The sequence below is a fragment of the Xenopus tropicalis genome, chromosome 7 (assembly GCF_000004195.4).
Source record: "Xenopus tropicalis strain Nigerian chromosome 7, UCB_Xtro_10.0, whole genome shotgun sequence".
NCBI lineage: Eukaryota > Metazoa > Chordata > Amphibia > Anura > Pipidae > Xenopus > Xenopus tropicalis.
Genome location: NC_030683.2, coordinates 126051671 through 126072763, shown reverse-complemented (window position 1 = coordinate 126072763; position 21093 = coordinate 126051671). Strand labels below are relative to the sequence as shown.

Genomic DNA, 21093 nt, shown 5'->3' with positions numbered 1-21093 from the left:
ATGGGACATAACTATTCAGTTAGTTTGTGAGGACGCAGGTCAGATTCAAATGCAATTTAACTGACAGTTATGTCCCATATAACCACCCCCCTCCAAAGTCACTGACTATGAGGTTAGAGAGCTGTAAAGCAGGAAGTAGTGTTCTGGCTATTATGTTAGACATCTGCCCAAATTTTTACCTACATTTTTTTATTTTGCGCAGTCTGTTTTACCCAGTGGAATCACTGGAAGGCGCTGTTAGAGCAATGATCGCAGGAAAAGGAAAGAAGCATTTAAAAACACAGGGGGATTCCTAACTAATTGGGCCCCAATTAATACATAAGTAATACATGTATTTTATTGCAACATGCCAACCAACCCATGGTTACAATCCATCTGGCACAGTCCCGCCCAGGCACAGACATACCCGTCACTGTATAGCAGGGCACTCTGAGCGAGGGACACATCTTTCATTCAGCCAAACAAATCCTTCTTTGCAGATACACCCCGGCCTGCAGTCTTGAGTGCATATCGAGGGCTCACAGGTAGGCGGGCAGTGCCCATAGCACTGGGAATAGGTTTGCGGATCTTTGCAGTTGATACATTTATCTTCTGGGATACACTCAGTGGATTCGCGAGTCTGCTTCACAAATCCAGGAATGCAGGAACAGCCGGCTTCCAAGATCTTGGGGCAATTATTGTGTTTGCCCCCACATAGCTTTGGGCAGGGCTTGCATGGGTACCACTGCTGGTTCACTGGGCATCTTGGTCCTGTACAAGAAGAGCAAAGAAATGCACTAGGGACCGGGACAAGCAGAAATGTACTGTTATACAATTATATTTTGGGTCCCATTTACTAAGGTTTTCTGTGAAAAGTTTGTACTAAGCACAATTCAGCAGGAACAGCCCCCTAAGTTTGCTCATAGCCTGTACAGAGAGATACCATAAAACTATGGCACATAGGGATTCCCCTGTACTAAGCACAATTCAGCAGGAACAGCCCCCTAAGTTTGCTCATAGCCTGTACAGAGAGATACCATAAAACTATGGCACATAGGGATTCCCCTGTACTAAGCACAATTCAGCAGGAACAGCCCCCTAAGTTTGCTCATAGCCTGTACAGAGAGATACCATAAAACTATGGCACATAGGGATTCCCCTGTACTAAGCACAATTCAGCAGGAACAGCCCCCTAAGTTTGCTCATAGCCTGTACAGAGAGATACCATAAAACTATGGCACATAGGGATTCCACTGTACTAAGCACAATTCAGCAGGAACAGCCCCCTAAGTTTGCTCATTGCCTGTACAGAGAGATACCATAAAACTATGGCACATAGGGATTCCCCTGTACTAAGCACAATTCAGCAGGAACCGCCCCCTAAGTTTGCTCATTGCCTGTACAGAGAGATACCATAAAACTATGGCACATAGGGATTCCCCTGTACTAAGCACAATTCAGCAGGAACCGCCCCCTAAGTTTGCTCATTGCCTGTACAGAGAGATACCATAAAACTATGGCACATAGGGATTCCACTGTACTAAGCACAATTCAGCAGGAACAGCCCCCTAAGTTTGCTCATTGCCTGTACAGAGAGATACCATAAAACTATGGCACATAGGGATTCCCCTGTACTAAGCACAATTCAGCAGGAACCGCCCCCTAAGTTTGCTCATTGCCTGTACAGAGAGATACCATAAAACTATGCCATATTCCAATAAATTGTTAGTGTGTTATTTCCCGTATAAAAAAAAGACTGACTGAGTGAATCATATCGCCTACATTAAAATATTACATTTATAAGTGCATTTTTAGACAATGAATCTCTCTTACCATTAACTGTAAGGTTCTGGGATATCACCAGTGTGGCTGTAAGGGCTGTAGAAAAAAAGAAAATGACCTTATATATATTATATATCAATGTTAGCTGCATGTGGCAATGCTAATAGTGCAGAGTTACTTCTTCTAAACAATATATTTGTTATTATATAAGTATAAATAATATATTATATTAATAAGCCTTAATTTCATTGGGCATTAAAGGGCCAGTCAATGAGTGTAACTATTGAATGGCCAGAGCTCTGTCTTTAGGGCTTCACCTCTTCGTTAACTTTTAGTATGGACAATCCTAAGCAACTTTTATTTATTTGCCTTCTGCTTCTGACTCTTTGCAGCTTTCAGATGGGGGGTCACTGACCCCAGCAGCCAAAAAACAATTGTTCTCTATTATTGTTACTTTTTCTAACTTATTTTTCTATTCAGATCCTCTTCTACGTCTCTCTCATTCAAGCCACTCCCTGCTTGCTATGGTAATTGCACCCTAGTGACCAGATAGCTGCTAAAACTCTAAATTGGAGAGCTTCTGAACAAAAACAAAAATGAAAAAGCTACACGTAATTAAAAAAAAATAAGATTAATGGAAAATTGGCAAATTTTACTCTATAAATCATAATAAAACTTATAGGATAACTATACCCTCAAACAATGTACAAACCATTGCTTTATCCTTCCCCCAGCCCATGAGTTTGGATCATACACATACCATAAATAAGTGGGAATAAAACATAAATTGGAAAATATGCCTTATGGTTTTTATTGAAAGGTTATTGTGGGATCTGAACACTTTTAACCAACCACATCGCTCAGTTTGACGGATTACACATCTCGGCATTTATGCTATGAAGGGATAAAGCATTCTGGGACTTGTAGTCCAGCAACATTAAGGTATTATATATATTAATATAAATATACCGTATATACTCGAGTATAAGCCGAGTTTTTATACAGTAAATAATGCACTTAAACTAGATGCAATGCATTTGTTGCGCACCCCCCCCCCCCCCCCCCCCCCGTGGATGCACAACATCATGTGCTGCGCAGCACCACTGACGGACACTTGTTGTGCTCGTTGCGCACAACCCCCCCTCGAGACCTTATCTTCCAGCTTTAAATCTCACGTGCACTATTGCAATCGCACTGGATTGGCAGGAAGGCTGAATGCGCAGCCCATTACCAGGTAAAGGAGCCATGATGGAGTGCACACTGGCAGCTCCCTCAGGGGCAGCCCTGCTTCTTATACAGTGGCTTGCAAAAGTATTCGGCCCCCTTGAACTTTTCCACATTTTGTCACATTACAGCCCCAAACATGAATCAATTTTATTGGAATTCCACGGGAAAGACCAATACAAAGTGGTGTACACGTGAGAAGTGGAAGGAAAATCATACATGATTCCAAACATTTTTTACAAATAAATAACTGCAAAGTGGGGTGTGCGTAATTATTCAGCCCCCTGAGTCAATACTTTGTAGAACCTCCTTTTGCTGCAATTCCAGCTGCCAGGCGTTTAGGGTATGTCTCTACCCGCTTTGCACATCTACAGACTGAAATCCTTGCCCATTCTTCTTTGCAAAACAGCTCCAGCTCAGTCAGATTAGATGGACAGCGTTTGGGAACAGCAGTTTTCAGATCTTGCCACAGATTCTCCATTGGATTTAGATCTGGACTGTGACTGGGCCATTCTAACACATGGATATGTTTTGTTTTAAACCATTCCATTGTTGCCCTGGCTTTATGTTTAGGGTCGTTGTCCTGCTGGAAGGTGAACCTCCGCCCCAGTCTCAAGTCTTTTGCAGACTCCAAGAGGTTTTCTTCCAAGATTGCCCTGTATTTGGCTCCATCCATCTTCCCATCAACTCTGACCAGCTTCCCTGTCCCTGCTGAAGAGAAGCCCCCCCAGAGCATGATGCTGCCCCCCCATATGTGACAGTGGGGATGGTGTGTTCAGAGTGATGTGCAGTGTTAGTTTTCCGCCACACATAGCGTTTTGCATTTTGGCCAAAAAGTTCCATTTTGGTCCCATCTGACCAGAGCACCTTCTTCCACATGTTTGCTGTGTCCCCCACATGGCTTGTGGCAAACTGCAAACGGGACTTCTTATGGTTTTCTGTTAACAATGGCTTTCTTCTTGCCACTCTTCCATAAAGGCCAACTTTGTGCAGTGCACTACTAATAGTTGTCGGACAGATTCCCCCCCCTGAGCTGTAGATCTCTGCAGCCCCCCCAGAGTCACCATGGGCCTCTTGGCTGCATTTCTGATCAGCGCTCTCCTTGTTGGGCCTGTGAGTTTAGGGTGACGGCCGTGCCTTGGTAGGGTTACAGTTGTGCCATACTCCTTCCATTTCTGAATGATCGGTGGAACAGTGCTCCGTGGGATGTTCAAGGCTTTGGAAATCTTTTTGTAGCCTAAGCCCGCTTTAAATTTCTCAATAACTTTATCCCTGACCTATCTGGTGTGTTCTTTGGACTTCATGGTGTTGTTGCTCCCAATATTCTCTTAGCAACCTCTGAGGCCGTCACAGAGCAGCTGTATTTGTACTGACATTAGATTACACACAGGTGCACTCTATTTAGTCATTAGCACTCATCAGGCAATGTCTATGGGCAACTGACTGCACTCAGACCAAAGGGGGCTGAATAATTACGCACACCCCACTTTGCAGTTATTTATTTGTAAAAAATGTTTGGAACCATGTATGATTTTCGTTCCACTTCTCACATGTCCCACTTTGTATTGGTCTTTCATGTGGAATTCCAATAAAATTGATTCATGTTTGTGGCTGTAATGTGACAAAATGTGGAAAAGTTCAAGGGGGCCGAATAATTTTGCAAGCCACTGTAGCAGTAGTGTTGTGGGTGCCCGGGGTGTGCAGAGGTGCCCAGGCTGAGAGCGGGGTGAGAGCTGTCACTTTCACTGGTCAGCACTGCTGGAGGGGGAGTGGATGATTAAATTGTGAGTATGGGTACGGGTCCCTATAACTACTGACTTTTCCCAGCAAGCGCTGGCTCTCCAGGGTCGATGGGAGATGTAGTGCCGTGTGCCGGCATAGCTGAACTATTTAGCCTTCCCAAACTTGCTTTTGTCTGCTGCTGTAGCATTTTTCTTTTCCTAAAGTTATCTATTTATTTATCTGTTATTTGATTATTGAAACTTAGCAGTAGCGGCTGCATTTCCCACCCTCGGCTTATACTCGAGTCAATACGTTTTTCCAGTTTTCTTAGGTAAAATTAGGTACCTCGGCTTATATTCGGATGGGCTTATACTTGAGTATATACGGTAGTTTGATAAAGCTTTCCCTCAGCTCTCCAGGGTCGGCGATGCCATTATAATACAAACATTTCCTCCAATAACCAGTAATACAATAAATAACATTTGGGATCCAGCCCCAAACCCATAAGGGGGGTCGTTTGATATAAAATAGCAGTTATAAGGATTTCCTTACCCAGTGCCAAAACCAGTGGGATTGGAAGGGGGCGCAACATTGTGACCTATAGAGATAGGGAGAAAGTTATTGCCTTGGAATAAAGGGCACATTAACCCACTGTCCCGAAGCTCTATAATGTCTCTCCTTACCTGTCTCTGCAGGAGCAGTGATGCCGACCGAACGTTCAGCTTCTATTTATCCTCAGACTGCAGAAAAAATAAGGCGGTGCCTCTTGTACTAATAACATAATATACAGATAATTATTGGGAAATCGTAATTAAATTATAATTAGATCTCTCTCTGCTCATTGCTGTTACTCAATCTGATCACTGCGATTCACACAATGGCAGACAGGGCGGCAGATTCTGCCTAGTGATGACAGTCACAACATTTAAAGTGTTTTTTAAATATATCATAACGTTGTCTTTGCATGAGCTTTATAATAATAATAATAATAATATATAGGTTGGCAAAACAGTAGGGTTTAGGTCTATGAAGATTCTCATTCATCCAGGTTGTGATATACAGTATCTAGTAGAATGAAGTCTAAAACAACTGGACTTTTCTGAGTTTTTTCTTGAAAACGTTTCACCCCTCATCCGAGTGGCTTCTTCAGTTCAAATGACTGGAAGGTATTTAAACTCTTGATGGTAGTAGAGTCACAGACATCCAATCACAATGGTTCCATTGAACTTGTTCAGTTAGGTGTTGGCTGAAACTGACAGGTGTAAGAAGGTAGGATCCAATCACAATGGTGCCATGATTCTCATTGATGAAGGGGTTAATCCTTCAAAGTACATGACTGGAAGTGTGAATTGTTGTGAAACTGCCGGGGTAAGGATGTCAAAGCGGCATTGTGTGTTGGTGACAAGCGGTGTCGCAGGCCCCCTCCTCTGTTCACGGATGGTTTTTCCAGGCTGGCATAAATGGCCTCTTTCAAACCATCTGTCCTCTCGGTCCAAAATATGCACGTTACTGTCCTCAAGAGTGACCTTTAGGAACTAGGGTTTAGGAACTCCAAGTAACAATTACTTACACAAGCAGCCCTATCAGCACAAAATGATCAACGTGACCTATAGGGAACTTGTTATGTACATTCATATTTTGCAACTTTCCTACTAATTACTTGCCCAGCAGCAGATCTGATGTCATTCTATTGCTAAAGAATTTATTAGGCTTGAGTCCCAAGGCCCGAGTGATTGTTTCAATACAGAACAAAGGGAACTGGGATTTAGTTATGATCATAAATCAAACAATTATGAAGACATATACGTTCAGGAAAGTCAACGCCCAGATGTAAATATTCTATATATATAAAGTGGCCTTACTCAAGCATAATTACTCTTTGCAAACACGTGTAGTCTGAGGGAAACCTCAATACAGTATAGCAAAAACAGGTGAATCCATTTCTGTTTGTGGCCGGGTTTGTTGGCTGAATAATTGTTCATCAGCATGCCTTGGCAATAGAACAAGGAACTCTACGGGAAAGATTTATCAAAATGTGAGTTTGGAGCTTAATAAACCCATGTTCTATTCATTCCTATGATATTTTAAGAAGTGTATTTATCAAATGGTGAGTTCTGGGGTTATCATATAAAGCTATTATCTATATCTATTATCTATAGCTATCTATTGTCAATATTTATCATCTATATCTATCTATTGTCAATATCTATCATCTATAACTATGTTCTATCTATCATCTATAACTATGTTCTATCTATCATCTATATCTATGTTCTATCTATCCTCTATATCTATGTTCTATCTATCCTCTATATCTATGTTCTATCTATCATCTATAGCTATGTTCTATCTATCATCTATAGCTATATATTGTCAATATCTATAATCTATATCTATGTTCTATCTATCATCTATAGCTATCTATTGTCAATATCTATCATCTATAGCTATGTTCTATCTATCATCTATATCTATGTTCTATCTATCATCTATAGCTATGTTCTATCTATCATCTATAGCTATGTTCTATCTATCATCTATAGCTATCTATTTTCAATATCTATCATCTATAGCTATGTTCTATCTATCATCTATATCTATGTTCTATCTATCATCTATAACTATGTTCTATCTATCATCTATATCTATGTTCTATCTATCATCTATAGCTATGTTCTATCTATCATCTATAGCTATATATTGTCAATATCTATAATCTATATCTATGTTCTATCTATCATCTATAGCTATCTATTGTCAATATCTATAATCTATATCTATGTTCTATCTATCATCTATAGCTATCTATTGTCAATATCTATAATCTATATCTATGTTCTATCTATCATCTATAGCTATCTATTGTCAATATCTATCATCTATATCTATGTTCTATCTATCATCTATAGCTATATATTGTCAATATCGATCATCTATATCTATGTTCTATCTATCATCTATAGCTATATATTGTCAATATCGATCATCTATAGCTATGTTCTATCTATAATCTAAATCTATGTTCTATCTATCATCTATAACTATGTTCTATCTATCATCTATAGCTATGTTCTATCTATCATCTATAGCTATCTATTTTCAATATCTATCATCTATAGCTATGTTCTATCTATCATCTATAACTATGTTCTATCTATCATCTATATCTAAGTTCTATCTATCATCTATAACTATGTTCTATTTATCATCTATAGCTATGTTCTATCTATCATCTATAGCTATATATTGTCAATATCTATAATCTATATCTATGTTCTATCTATCATCTATAGCTATGTTCTATCTATCATCTATAGCTATCTATTGTCAATATCTATAATCTATATCTATGTTCTATCTATCATCTATAGCTATCTATTGTCAATATCTATAATCTATATCTATGTTCTATCTATCATCTATAGCTATATATTGTCAATATCGATCATCTATATCTATGTTCTATCTATCATCTATAGCTATATATTGTCAATATCGATCATCTATAGCTATGTTCTATCTATCATCTATAGCTATATATTGTCAATATCGATCATCTATAGCTATGTTCTATCTATCATCTATAGCTATGTTCTATCTATCATCTATATTTATGTTCTATCTATCATCTATCGCTATGTCCTTAAAAAAATCTGCTTAATATGAGGAAAAACCTGTCAACTATCCAGCAACAAAATACAAGCAAAGAGCACAAACAGCTCTGATATTAAAAACCAAGATCTCTACAGAAACGTAGTAATTATGACAAGAACATAATGTTCTATTTCAGCTGCTCAACTTTCAGGTTAAATTCTAATAAGATCTTCAAACATCAGAGCCTTAGATTGAGAAACCGTCCCTCACACAATACAAAGGGAGTGATTTGTTCATGAAGGCAGGAAAGCTGAGTGTCTGCTCCTGTAAAACCTGTCACTGTGTCAGATCAGTCACCGGCCTAAATAAACTGAGTCAGGGACCGTGGGCAAATTGGCAATGATATTGGCTCAGACTGGGAGGAGCAGTGGAGAGCGGAGGCACATTAGGCTGTTTCTCTGCCATAAGTATTCTATTCTAAACCATGAGTTAGAAGCCATTTAAGTGCCAAAGAAAAGAATATTTTATAGGATTCTTATGGACACATTTGAGGAGCAAGGAGCGCCGCTGGACCCCAGTATTGCCAGTGAGCCCTTACAGCTTGAAAAACACAGCACTAAATCATTATATATAGGCCTCCAGACTTTGAAAACAAGACAGTTCCAATAAATGTATCCTAAACTGCTTGGTGGTCAGAGCCCTACTGGGCCATCTATACCTACTAGGGCCCTAGCAACTGCTTCCCCTATAGTTTATATAAATACCCCGCTGTGTAGCCCCGGGGGCAGCCATTCCTGCACTGGTACAGCTGGGGTGTTTGCTACAGAAACCCTACTATAGTTTATATAAATACCCCGCTGTGTAGCCCCGGGGGCAGCCATTCCTGCACTGGTACAGCTGGGGTGTTTGCTACAGAAACCCTACTATAGTTTATATAAATACCCCGCTGTGTAGCCCCGGGGGCAGCCGTTCCTGCACTGGTACAGCTGGGGTGTTTGCTACAGAAGCCCTACTATAGTTTATATAAATACCCCGCTGTGTAGCCCCGGGGGCAGCCATTCCTGCACAGGTACAGCTGGGGTGTTTGCTACAGAAGCCCTACTATAGTTTATATAAATACCCCGCTGTGTAGACCCGGGGGCAGCCATTCCTGCACTGGTACAGCTGGGGTGTTTGCTACAGAAACCCTACTATAGTTTATATAAATACCCCGCTGTGTAGCCCCGGGGGCAGCCATTCCTGCACCGGTACAGCTGGGGTGTTTGCTACAGAAACCCTACTATAGTTTATATAAATACCCCGCTGTGTAGCCCCGGGGGCAGCCATTCCTGCACTGGTACAGCTGGGGTGTTTGCTACAGAAACCCTACTATAGTTTATATAAATACCCCGCTGTGTAGCCCCGGGGGCAGCCGTTCCTGCACCGGTACAGCTGGGGTGTTTGCTACAGAAACCCTACTATAGTTTATATAAATACCCCGCTGTGTAGCCCCGGGGGCAGCCATTCCTGCACTGGTACAGCTGGGGTGTTTGCTACAGAAACCCTACTATAGTTTATATAAATACCCTACAATTCAGCAGGAACAGCCCCCTAAGTTTGCTCATAGCCTGTACAGAGAGATACCATAAAACTATGGCACGTAGGGATTCCCCTGTACTAAGCACAATTCAGCAGGAACAGCCCCCTAAGTTTGCTCATAGCCTGTACAGAGAGATACCATAAAACTATGGCACGTAGGGATTCCCCTGTACTAAGCACAATTCAGCAGGAACAGCCCCCTAAGTTTGCTCATAGCCTGTACAGAGAGATACCATAAAACTATGGCACGTAGGGATTCCCCTGTACTAAGCACAATGCAGCAGGAACAGCCCCCTAAGTTTGCTCATAGCCTGTACAGAGAGATACCTTAAAACTATGGCACATAGGGATTCCCCTGTACTAAGCACAATTCAGCAGGAACAGCCCCCTAAGTTTGCTCATAGCCTGTACAGAGAGATACCATAAAACTATGGCACGTAGGGATTCCCCTGTACTAAGCACAATTCAGCAGGAATAAAGTCCAAAAACACAAACATGTTCCACAGAGACCCAGAACCATCTGCTCCCCCTCTCCCTCCCTTTATATCCCAAAAAATCCAACTTCACTCAGTTTTGTGAACAATTTCTTTTATTGTAAGGTGCCAACCCACCCAACCGTAGGATCCATCTGGCACAGTCCTGCCCAAGTACAGACTATTGGGGTAACATCTAATTGTTTTGCTGTATTGCTGGGCACTGTGAGCGAGGGATGCACTCTCCATTGTGCAATACAAGACCATCCCTGCATATGCACCCCTTTATGCACCTTAGACTTGGGCAAAATCTGCGCTGACAGCTGGGGGGGCAGAGACCTTGGCAGGGGGTATAGACTTTCAGCCCTTCGCAGATGATACAATTTTTTTCTGGGATACACGGAGAGTCGGGAGTCTGCTTGGTATATCCGGGTTTGCACGCACAGCCGGGGGGATTGGTAGCCGAGCATTTGGCTTTGACCCCACAGAGCTGCAAACAGGGCTTGCTTGGGTACCACTGCTGGTTCTCTGGGCATCTTGGTACTGTACAAGGAGAGCAGAGAGATGTGTCAGGTACCCACAGGCTGTATTATATACTCTGGATCTGTGTGTAACAGTAATATAGCCATACATTGAACTCAAAATTAAACCCAACTGACTAGTGATGGGCGAAATATTTCGCCAGTCATGGATTTGAAAAATTCGCAGAGCGTCCAAAAATTGTCGCCCGCGACAAAAGAATAGCCGTGGGTGACAAAAGAATAGCTGCAGGCGACAAAAGAATAGCAGCGGGCGACAAAAAAATAGCCATGAGCGACAAAAAATTAGCCGTGGGTGACAAAAAAATAGTCGCAGGCGACAAAAGAATAGCCTTGCGACAAAAAAATAGCCATGGGTGACAAAAAAATAGCCGTGGGCGACAAAAAAATAGTCGCGGGCGACAAAAGAATAGCCTTGCGACAAAAAAATAGCCATGGGTGACAAAAAAATAGCCGTGGGCGACAAAAAAATAGTCACGGGCGACAATTTTTTTTGACGTGCGACATTTTCGCCGTTTCGCAACTTTTTGGCCGTTTCGCGAATCTTTTGAAAGGTTCGCAAATTTTTTGCCGAAGCGAAACAGGACAGATTTGCTCATCACTACAACTCACCACTCAGTTGGGTTTAATTTAACTTATTGCAATTGTACCTTGTATTTATCTGTATTTATTGTTATACTGTGTATTTATCTATTATTATCTTAATAACCCCCTGTTTGTATTAATGGATTCTACTGTACAGCGCTGCGTACATAAGTAGCACTTTATAAATAAAGATATACATACATACATACATACATACATACTCAGTGAATTGCTGCACTCCCCGAACAGCATGTAGACCTGTGGCTGCCCCCATAAATACAGAGCAGAATATATCTGGCAATGGCAGTGCTGTATTCCAGTAAAGGAGCAGTTGCGGGCTCAGCCTACAATGGGGAACTCCCTACGGCAAGCGGTAAGGGCCAGTGCTGAGCTGCATCTGTTGCGCTCCGCACCTTTTGATGGATTTTCAGTACAGCGTGAGTTGCAGATCGGAACCCCCACCGCGCACCAAACAGGAATAAGTGCCAAGTTGCACGTTTTTGTGCCCCATAGGCTTGTGCCCAAGAATAGTATCCGCTACATCATGCTAAACTTCTAGTTTAACTGAACTTCCCCTTTAAATACACTTTTAGAAAATGAATCTCTCTTACTTGGAACTATAGGATCCTGTGATACCACCAGTGTCGCTGTGAGCGCTGCACAAAAGGGAAAAAATACACATTTTCAGTTATTTTAGCTGAGTCTGATAATGCACATTTGTGGCAGCAAAACTCATATCTAAACTGTATTCTCCTTATCCCTGGTGCAGCCCCCCCTCCCGCCCCCACTGCCCCCCAAAACTTCCCCCCAGTTTAATATTTATCCCCCGGCGCACTTGCTGCCAGCAGTAGGGTTTGTGTTGTTCCATGGGCACAGTTTACCGCAGCCCAGTAACATATACCAAGGAACCATATATTTCATTCTTACATGTATTTCTAACGGCTCTGGTTCATTAAAAGCAACGGTTTGGTTGCCATGGGTTACTGGGCAAGAGTACAAATCTATAAATATTGTTACATACATTACATACGATACATTGGGGCGAGTCCCCTTTGCCTGACATTATATTAGAGCTAACTGCCTTTCAGAATAACCGACTCCGACACAAAGCTGCATGTAGGCAGACACATTGCTGAGAGGGGGACAATGCAGTGACTTTTTTTTCAGAAATAGAACAGAATTTTTAAGTGATTATATTCAAACTGCCCCCTGTTTCCATGAGATAAAGTTTGTATTGCATATACATTTTTACATTGTAATAAAACCACGACTCAGTAATATAATAAAGGTCGCTGTTATCGGAATTTACTTACCGAGTGCCACGAGCAGCCTGATTGGAGAGTTGAGCAGCATTCTGACCTATGGGAGGGGAAGGGGAATATCAGTGGCACAGAATAAAGGCCACACTAACCCACTGTCCCGACTCCTTCAGTATAATGTCTCCCTTACCTGTCTCTCCAGTAGCAGTGATGCCGGAATAAATGTTCTGCTTCTATTTATCCTCAGTCTGCAAATGGGCGGGGCCTCTTGTACCCAAATAAAGTATGACGAGTAATAATTAGGCAACTTAATGACCTATTTTGAAATCACATTATTATATAATAAAAACAGTCTCTTTGCTCATTGCTGTTGCACAATATGATCGCTATGATTCACACACTGATGCTATTGCTAGCGGCCGGTAATGGAATCACAATGTGCAGTAATGAATTCTGTGCCCCACACACTGTATGATAATAAAACACAGGGCACAAACACAACAGCAGCAACAAAACTATACATTATCTCACATATAGAAAAAGCTACTAATGTGTTTCTTGGTTGGGGGTCCCTGTTATAGAATGAGGTGCTACAGGCTGACCAGCTGGGTTTCATAAACCCTAAAGTAGTTAATCAGTAACCCTTGCTGCTACTGGCTGAATAAAAGACATTTTTCTTTATAGGGGTTGTTCACCTTTGTTTGCCTAATGTAACTATATAAATTATACCCAAATTACTTTGGACCCTATGAAAAGTGCTTCCATAAAAAAAAAAAACTAACTTTAAAATTCCCAATCGGCCAATCGGGTTCCGCCCGAGTCTGTAGCCGGGCGGGATGATGTCACAGACAGAGAAACAGGGGAAAGCGTTCTCTGATCCCCTACAGGTGATTTGCAGCGAATTTCCACAGTTTGTCATTGGCAAATTGTTTTGCAAAATTTCACCGAACTTTAGCCACAAAAATTTGCAGTCACATAAAAAAAAAGACGGCAAAAAATTAGGCACGGTCACTTCAAAATAGGCACGGTCACAGCAAAATAGGCGTGGTCACAGCAAAATAGGTGCGGTCACAGCAAAATAGGTGCGGTCACAGCAAAATAGGCACGGGCGCATCAAAATAGACACGGTCGCATCAAAATAGGCGCGGTCGCATCAAAATAGGCGCGGTCGCATCAAAATAGGCACGGGCGCATCAAAATAGACACGGTCGCTTCAAAATAGGCGCGGTCGCATCAAAATAGGCGCGGTCGCATCAAAATAGGGGCGGTCACAGCAAAATAGGCACGGTCACAGCAAATTAGACGCGGTCACAGCAAAATAGGCGCGGTCACTTAAAAATAGGCGCGGTCGCATCAAAATAGGCGCGGTCGCATCAAAATAGGCACGGGCGCATCAAAATAGACACGGTCGCTTCAAAACAGGCGCGGTCGCATCAAAATAGGCGCGGTCGCATCAAAATAGGCACGGGCGCATCAAAATAGACACGGTCGCTTCAAAATAGGCGCGGTCGCATCAAAATAGGCGCGGTCACAGCAAAATAGGCACGGTCACAGCAAATTAGACGCGGTCACAGCAAAATAGGCGCGGTCACTTAAAAATAGGCGCGGTCGCATCAAAATAGGCGCGGTTGCATCAAAATAGGCACGGGCGCATCAAAATAGACACGGTCGCTTCAAAATAGGCGCGGTCGCATCAACATAGGCGCGGTCGCATCTAAATAGGCACGGGCGCATCAAAATAGACACGGTCGCTTCAAAATAGGCGCGGTCGCATCAAAATAGGCGCGGTCGCATCAAAATAGGGGCGGTCACAGCAAAATAGGCACGGTCACAGCAAAATAGGCACGGTCACAGCAAAATAGGCGTGGTCACAGCAAAATAGGTGCGGTCACAGCAAAATAGGCACGGGCGCATCAAAATAGGCGCGGTCGCATCAAAATAGGCACGGGCGCATCAAAATAGGCACGGTCACAGCAAAATAGGCGTGGTCACAGCAAAATAGGCACGGTCACAGCAAATTAGACGCGGTCACAGCAAAATAGGCGCGGTCACTTAAAAATAGGCGCAGTCACAGCAAAATAGGTGCGGCAACAGCAAAATAGGCGCGGTCACAGCAAAATAGGCGCGGTCACTTCAAAATAGGCGCGGTCGCATCAAAATAGGGGCGGTCACAGCAAAATAGGCACGGTCACAGCAAAATAGGCACGGTCACAGCAAAATAGGCGTGGTCACAGCAAAATAGGTGCGGTCACAGCAAAATAGGCACGGGCGCATCAAAATAGGCGCGGTCGCATCAAAATAGGCACGGGCGCATCAAAATAGGCACGGTCACAGCAAAATAGGCGTGGTCACAGCAAAATAGGCACGGTCACAGCAAATTAGACGCGGTCACAGCAAAATAGGCGCGGTCACTTAAAAATAGGCGCAGTCACAGCAAAATAGGTGCGGCAACAGCAAAATAGGCGCGGTCACAGCAAAATAGGCGCGGTCACTTCAAAATAGGCGCAGTCACAGCAAAATAGGCACGGGCGCATCAAAATAGACACGGTCGCATCAAAATAGGCGCGGTCGCATCAAAATAGGCGCGGTCGCATCAAAATAGGCACGGGCGCATCAAAATAGACACGGTCGCTTCAAAATAGGCGCGGTCGCATCAAAATAGGCGCGGTCGCATCAAAATAGGGGCGGTCGCATAAAAAAAAAAAAAGGCTCAGTCGCATCAAGAAAAGGCACGGGCGTGTCCAAATAGGCACAGTCACATCAAAATAGGTAGAGTGGCGTCATAAAAATCGCAGGTGCATCAAAAAAAGGCACAGCCACATAAAAAAAGAGTGATCGCGTCAAAAAGGGACATGGTTGCGTATAAATAGGCACGGTCGCATAAAAAAAAAGGTGCGGCCACTTAAAAAGGCGCGTGGCGCCCAAGTTTTGTGCATTTTCCACCGTTTCATGAATTTTCTATAGTTTCGCAAATTTTTCAGCAAAGCGAAACAGGACAGATTCGCTCTTTACTATAATTAAGTTAAGTAACTGGCGCAGTATTGCCTGAGGTACTAACCCCAATCGCTACCTCCTTGTTGGCGTCAAAGACTGCCTTTGCTACCTACTCACTTGTGAGGTGGTCCTGGTACCCAGTGCTACTACTTCCTCTAGTCCTAACTAGGTGCAGCCCCCTTATGGTCCGGCCAGTTGCTTGCCTTGCCATCAAATCTCCTTAGGCCAAAAGAGAAAGTGCCTGGGGTTCTGTGCTTCCTTATATTAATTCTGAAGGGGAATCCCCCTACAGGCCAACCCTAATGGGTGGTGCCACCTACTGGCTGACTAACATGTTGCCTATCTATTTACATTTGAAATAAATCTTTATTTTACCTCCTTGCAGCCAGCTGGAATGAATAGAAATAAATACCCGCTGCTGAGCATTTGGCCAGTTTAAAAATAGAAGGAACTTAGTCAGGGACAATCATTCTCTGGGGCAAATATTATGAAAGTTGGGGCTGTCCCTGGAAATGAGAAAAGCAAATGAGATGCTGACACGGGTGTTACTTGGTGCCGTCACAGTAACGGCTCATTATGTGCATTGGTCCTCGTCATACTTCCACCAATTACATGGGCAATGAAGGAATGTTCTGGGCTCATAGGTAGTGTCTGACCATCCTGGGACTTGATGCAATTGCAGTAATGTCCTTCCATAGCCCCACCCCTGAGGGGCCCACGGCTGCACAGCAGTGACAACTCTCCAGTTGCCTTAAGCTGCCCATACACGTACCAATAATATCATACTAAACAACGTTTCATTTGATTATTGGTAAATGTATAGGGGTCCCCCAATCCTAGGAAGGAGGGAACCGGAGGAGTTTACGTTAGAAACTTTGGGTGTTGTAGGTCATTGGGTTGCCTGTTAGAAGAGGTAGAGACACGAGGGGTTAAATGAGGAAGGAACTGATGGTGCAGTGGGTGGGGCTTCATGGGGGTTACTGGTGATAGGGGTATGAAATGTAGGGCATAACAGGGGTTAGATTAGGGGCCAAAGTGATGGAAAAGGCCTGAGTAATGGAGGAAAGCCATTCCTAGGAGTGACAACAGATGGGCCCCTCACTCTTGGTTATAATTGTTTGCGGGCGTCAGCGGCTATCCGAGGGTACGAGAAAGTTAATTGTTAAAAATTATATATATGTAATTATTTACATTGCCCTTACACTGAACTGATGTTTATATGTTGGTAATAACAAGCTGCAGGTTTTTTTTATCCAAAGTATTTCATGTAGTCTGGTATGTTATCTTAATAAAGGGGGGAGGAGCTTGATGTCATTGGGAGGGGCCTGACAAATTTACACTGCCCCTGTTAGGGCCTGTATCAAAGTCAGCTCATTTACGTATAAATACCATTGGCCCAGGGGTAAGGTGACTTCTTCTCGTCACACTTTGAGATGTGCTGGGAGAAGAGTGGTGGTGCCTTCTCTTTGGTTTCCACCTGAGGGACAAGGTTAATATCTGCTAGGATCCTGGGACTTGGGTCTAGTAAAGGAGAGGCCTCAAGGGTAGTAAGACCCTTGGTAGGGAACAGAGACCCATGAATAAGGTGTAGTCAGGACAGTTTCTCTAATAGCACCTTCTATGAAAGTAAAGGAAGACAAAATTAGTTTGCACAAGTAGCTTGTGCTCCAACAAGGATTGATAGCTGGAGGTATCTATCCCCTCAGGCAGTGTAGGGATCAGAGAACTGAATAGGGATTTAGGTTATATTTATTTCCTGATCCAATGTAAGGGATCCAGGCCAATAAGAGAGGCTCTGAGGGTGCATCTAGAAACCTGGCAAGCTGTTTCCACAGGGTATAAGATGATACTGTCTCTGTGATTGTGACATATTAAATACCTTGAGGATTTACAAGTATAACAGCCCTGTGCCGCACAACACCTCCCCTTCACCCTATCATATAGTGAAGGCCAATCCCAAAGATGTAACCGATCTTCTATCTGTTCCCTAGCTGGACAAGGGGTAGCCTAGTCTATATGGGATTAAATCAGTATAGAGAGATACCATAAAACTATGGCAGCATAGGGATTCCCCCGTAAGCACTATTCAGAATTATTGGCCATATAATAGAATGTGTAACACAATACCCACAAATCAAGCTACAATGAAGTCCAAAAATGTAATAAAGTAAATCTGCACAGGAAACCTCACAATTATTAACACAAACATGTTTCACAGAGACCCAGAACCATCTGCTCCCCCTCTCCCTCCCTTTAGATCCAAAATAATTCAATTTCACTCAATTTTGTGATCAATTTCTTTTATTGTAACGTGCCAACCCGCCCAACCGTAGGATCCATTTGCCAAGGTCCCACCCAAGTACAGACTATTGGAGTAGCATTTACTTGTCTTGCTGTTGCACAATAGGGCACCGCCAGCGAGGGATGCATCTTTCATTGTGCCAGGCGTATCCCTCTCGGCATATGCACCCCTCCACACACATATAACTGCACATTTTGGGCTGACAGGTAGGTGGGCAGTGACCTCGGCAGCGGTCATAGACTTTCAGCCCTTCACAGATGATACATTTATCTTTTGGGATACACGGCGAGTCGGGAGTCTGCCTCAAATATCCAGGTTTGCACGCACAGCCGGCTTCATGGATACCCGAGCAATAGGCTTTGATCCCACATATCTGAGAACAGGGCTTCTCTCGGTACCACTGCTGGTTCTCTGGGCACCTTGGTTCTGTACGAGGAGAGCAGAGAGATGTGTCAGGTACCAGGACAAGTGGAAATGTTCTGCTGCTCTTATACACAGCTCTATTATATACTTTGGATCTGAGTATTAATAAAATATTCCTTTATACTACTAAATATTAATGCCAAGCACATAATATAAGAGAGAGAGGGGGCCCCGTGGCTCCTAGGGGACCCGGAAGCATTAGGGTCCCAGTGTGGCTCCTGACTGATATGGAATTTCCATAAGCACCAAACTGCCCATTTCCCAAGGGCCCCTTAGAAGAGGGATGGACGGTGGAGCCCAATCATTTCTAGATGCCGCAGTGGCTCAGTGCACAGGGGCATATACTAAATCTGCCCATTAGTTCCCTGTCTATAAAACTGATTTTCATGCATTACTCTCTCCAGCTAAAGGGAAACTACACCCCCAGAATGAATACGTAACCAACAGACAGTTTATATTATATTAAGTGGCCTATTAAAGAATCTCCCCAAACTGGAATATATATATCAGTAACTATTGCCTTTTTACATCCTTTCCCTTGAGCCGCCATTTAGTGATGGGCTGTGTGCTCCCTCAGAGATCAGCTGACAGGAAGTGATGCAGCTCTAACTGTAACAGGAAGTAGTGTGGGAGTAACAGGCAGAACTCTGCCCATTCATTGGCTGATGGGGCCTAGCATGTATGTGTGCCTTGGCTTGTTTGTGTGCACTGTGAATCCTATGATCCCAGGGGGCGGCCCTTAGTACTTAAAATGGCAGTTTTCTATTTAGGATTACCCAATGGTGCATACTATGAAAAAGTATATATTGTTCATTTAGATGAAGCAGGGTTTTATATATGAGCTGTTTATGTTGTGTTATGGAGACATTGTTCAGGGGTATAGTTTCCCTTTAATGCAGCTTAAGCTCAAGCAGGAATAAGAGCCAAGTTACACGCTTCTGTGCCCCTTAGGGCTCCTGGACTCCGCCACATCATGCTAAAATTCCAGTTTAACTGAATTTCACCTTTAAATACACTTTTAGAAAATGAATCTCTCTTACTTGGAACTATAGGATCCTGTGATACCACCAGTGTCGCTGTGAGCGCTGCACAAAAGGGGAAAAATACACATTTTCAGTTATTTTAGCTGAGTCTGATAATGCGCATTTGTTGCAGCAAAACTGATGTCTAAACTGTATTCTCCTTATCCCAGGTGCAGCCCCCCCTCCCGCCCCCACTGCCCCCCCTCCCACCCTCACTGCCCCCCCTCCCACCCCCACTGCCCCCCAAAACTTCCCCCCCAGTTTAATATTTATCCCCCGGCGCTCTTGCTGCCAGCAGTAGGGTTTGTGTTGTTCCATGGGCACAGTTTGCCGCAGCCCAGTAACATATACCAAGGAACCATATATTTCATTCTTACATGTATTTCTAACGGCTCTGGGTCATTAAAAGCAACGGTTTGGTTGCCATGGGTTACTGGGCAAGAGTACAAATCTATAAATATTGTTACATACATTACATACGATACATTGGGGCGAGTCCCCTTTGCCTGACATTATATTAGAGCTAACTGTCTTTCAGAATAACCGACTCCGACACAAAGCTGCATGTAGGCAGACACATTGCTGAGAGGGGGGCAATGAAAAGTAACTTGATTTTTTTTTACATTTCCCATGACTTAATGTTTGTATTACATTTTAATGAAAGTTCCCCTTTAAAGGGATAATGTAGTAAAACCACGACTCAGTAATATAATAAAGGTCGCCTTTATCATAATTTACTTACCGAGTGCCACGAGCAGCCTGATTGGAGAGTTGAGCAGCATTCTGACCTATGGGAGGGGAAGAGGGAATATCAGTGCCACTGATTAAAGGCCACATTAACCCACTGTCCCGACTCCTTCAGTATAATGTCTCCCTTACCTGTCTCTCCAGTAGCAGTGATGCCGGAATAAATGTTCTGCTTCTATTTATCCTCAGTCTGCAAATAGGCGGGGCCTCTTGTACCCAAATAAAGTATGACGAGTAATAATTAGGCAACTTAATAGTCTGTTTTGAAATCATGTTATGATATAATAATGCTCATTGCTCAATCTGATGCTGTTATTCAACTCTGGCAGCTGTGGCTACTGCTAGCGGCCAGTACTAAGCTGAAATACAATATCTTCATGTAGGAGCCGCTCATATCATTCAGTAAATAGATCCCAATACAAACAGCTGATATGACTCTATAATAACCAGTCATTCCCCTGCTGGAAAGTTCATGTAGGAGCCGCTCATATCATTCAGTAAATAGATCCCAATACAAACAGCTGATGTGACTCTATAATAACCAGTCATTCCCCTGCTGGAAAGTTCATGTAGGAGCCACTCATATCAGTCAGTAAATAGATCCCAATACAAACAGCTGATGTGACTCTATAATAACCAGTCATTCCCCTGCTGGAAAGTTCATGTAGGAGCCGCTCATATCATTCAGTAAATAGATCCCAATACAAACAGCCGATGTGACTCTATAATAACCAGTCATTCCCCTGCTGGAAAGTTCATGTAGGAGCCGCTCATATCATTCAGTAAATAGATCCCAATACAAACAGCTGATGTGACTCTATAATAACCAGTCATTCCCCTGCTGGAAAGTTCATGTAGGAGCCGCTCATA

General features: G+C 43.1%; 3 protein-coding genes across 3 annotated transcripts in view; 1 reads left to right on the top strand and 2 right to left on the bottom strand.

Moving 5' to 3' along the window:
- LOC116412189 (zonadhesin-like) overlaps window positions 1–21093 on the top strand; it is an 88297-nt gene that overhangs the window by 42172 nt on the left and 25032 nt on the right. The gene's annotated exons all lie outside the window — the stretch shown is intronic.
- LOC116412190 (serine protease inhibitor swm-1-like) lies at window positions 312–5328 on the bottom strand. Its single transcript, XM_031905846.1, has 3 exons — window positions 5260–5328; window positions 1813–1857; window positions 312–750 (listed from the first exon to the last, which is right to left on the bottom strand). The coding sequence occupies exons 1-3, from the start codon at window positions 5297–5299 to the stop codon at window positions 410–412; spliced, it is 426 nt and encodes a 141-aa protein (XP_031761706.1). The 5' UTR covers window positions 5300–5328; the 3' UTR covers window positions 312–409.
- Window positions 18009–20323, bottom strand: LOC108648061 (SCO-spondin). The gene is made up of 3 exons (XM_031905845.1): window positions 20219–20323; window positions 19495–19539; window positions 18009–18457 (listed from the first exon to the last, which is right to left on the bottom strand). The coding sequence occupies exons 1-3, from the start codon at window positions 20256–20258 to the stop codon at window positions 18111–18113; spliced, it is 432 nt and encodes a 143-aa protein (XP_031761705.1). The 5' UTR covers window positions 20259–20323; the 3' UTR covers window positions 18009–18110.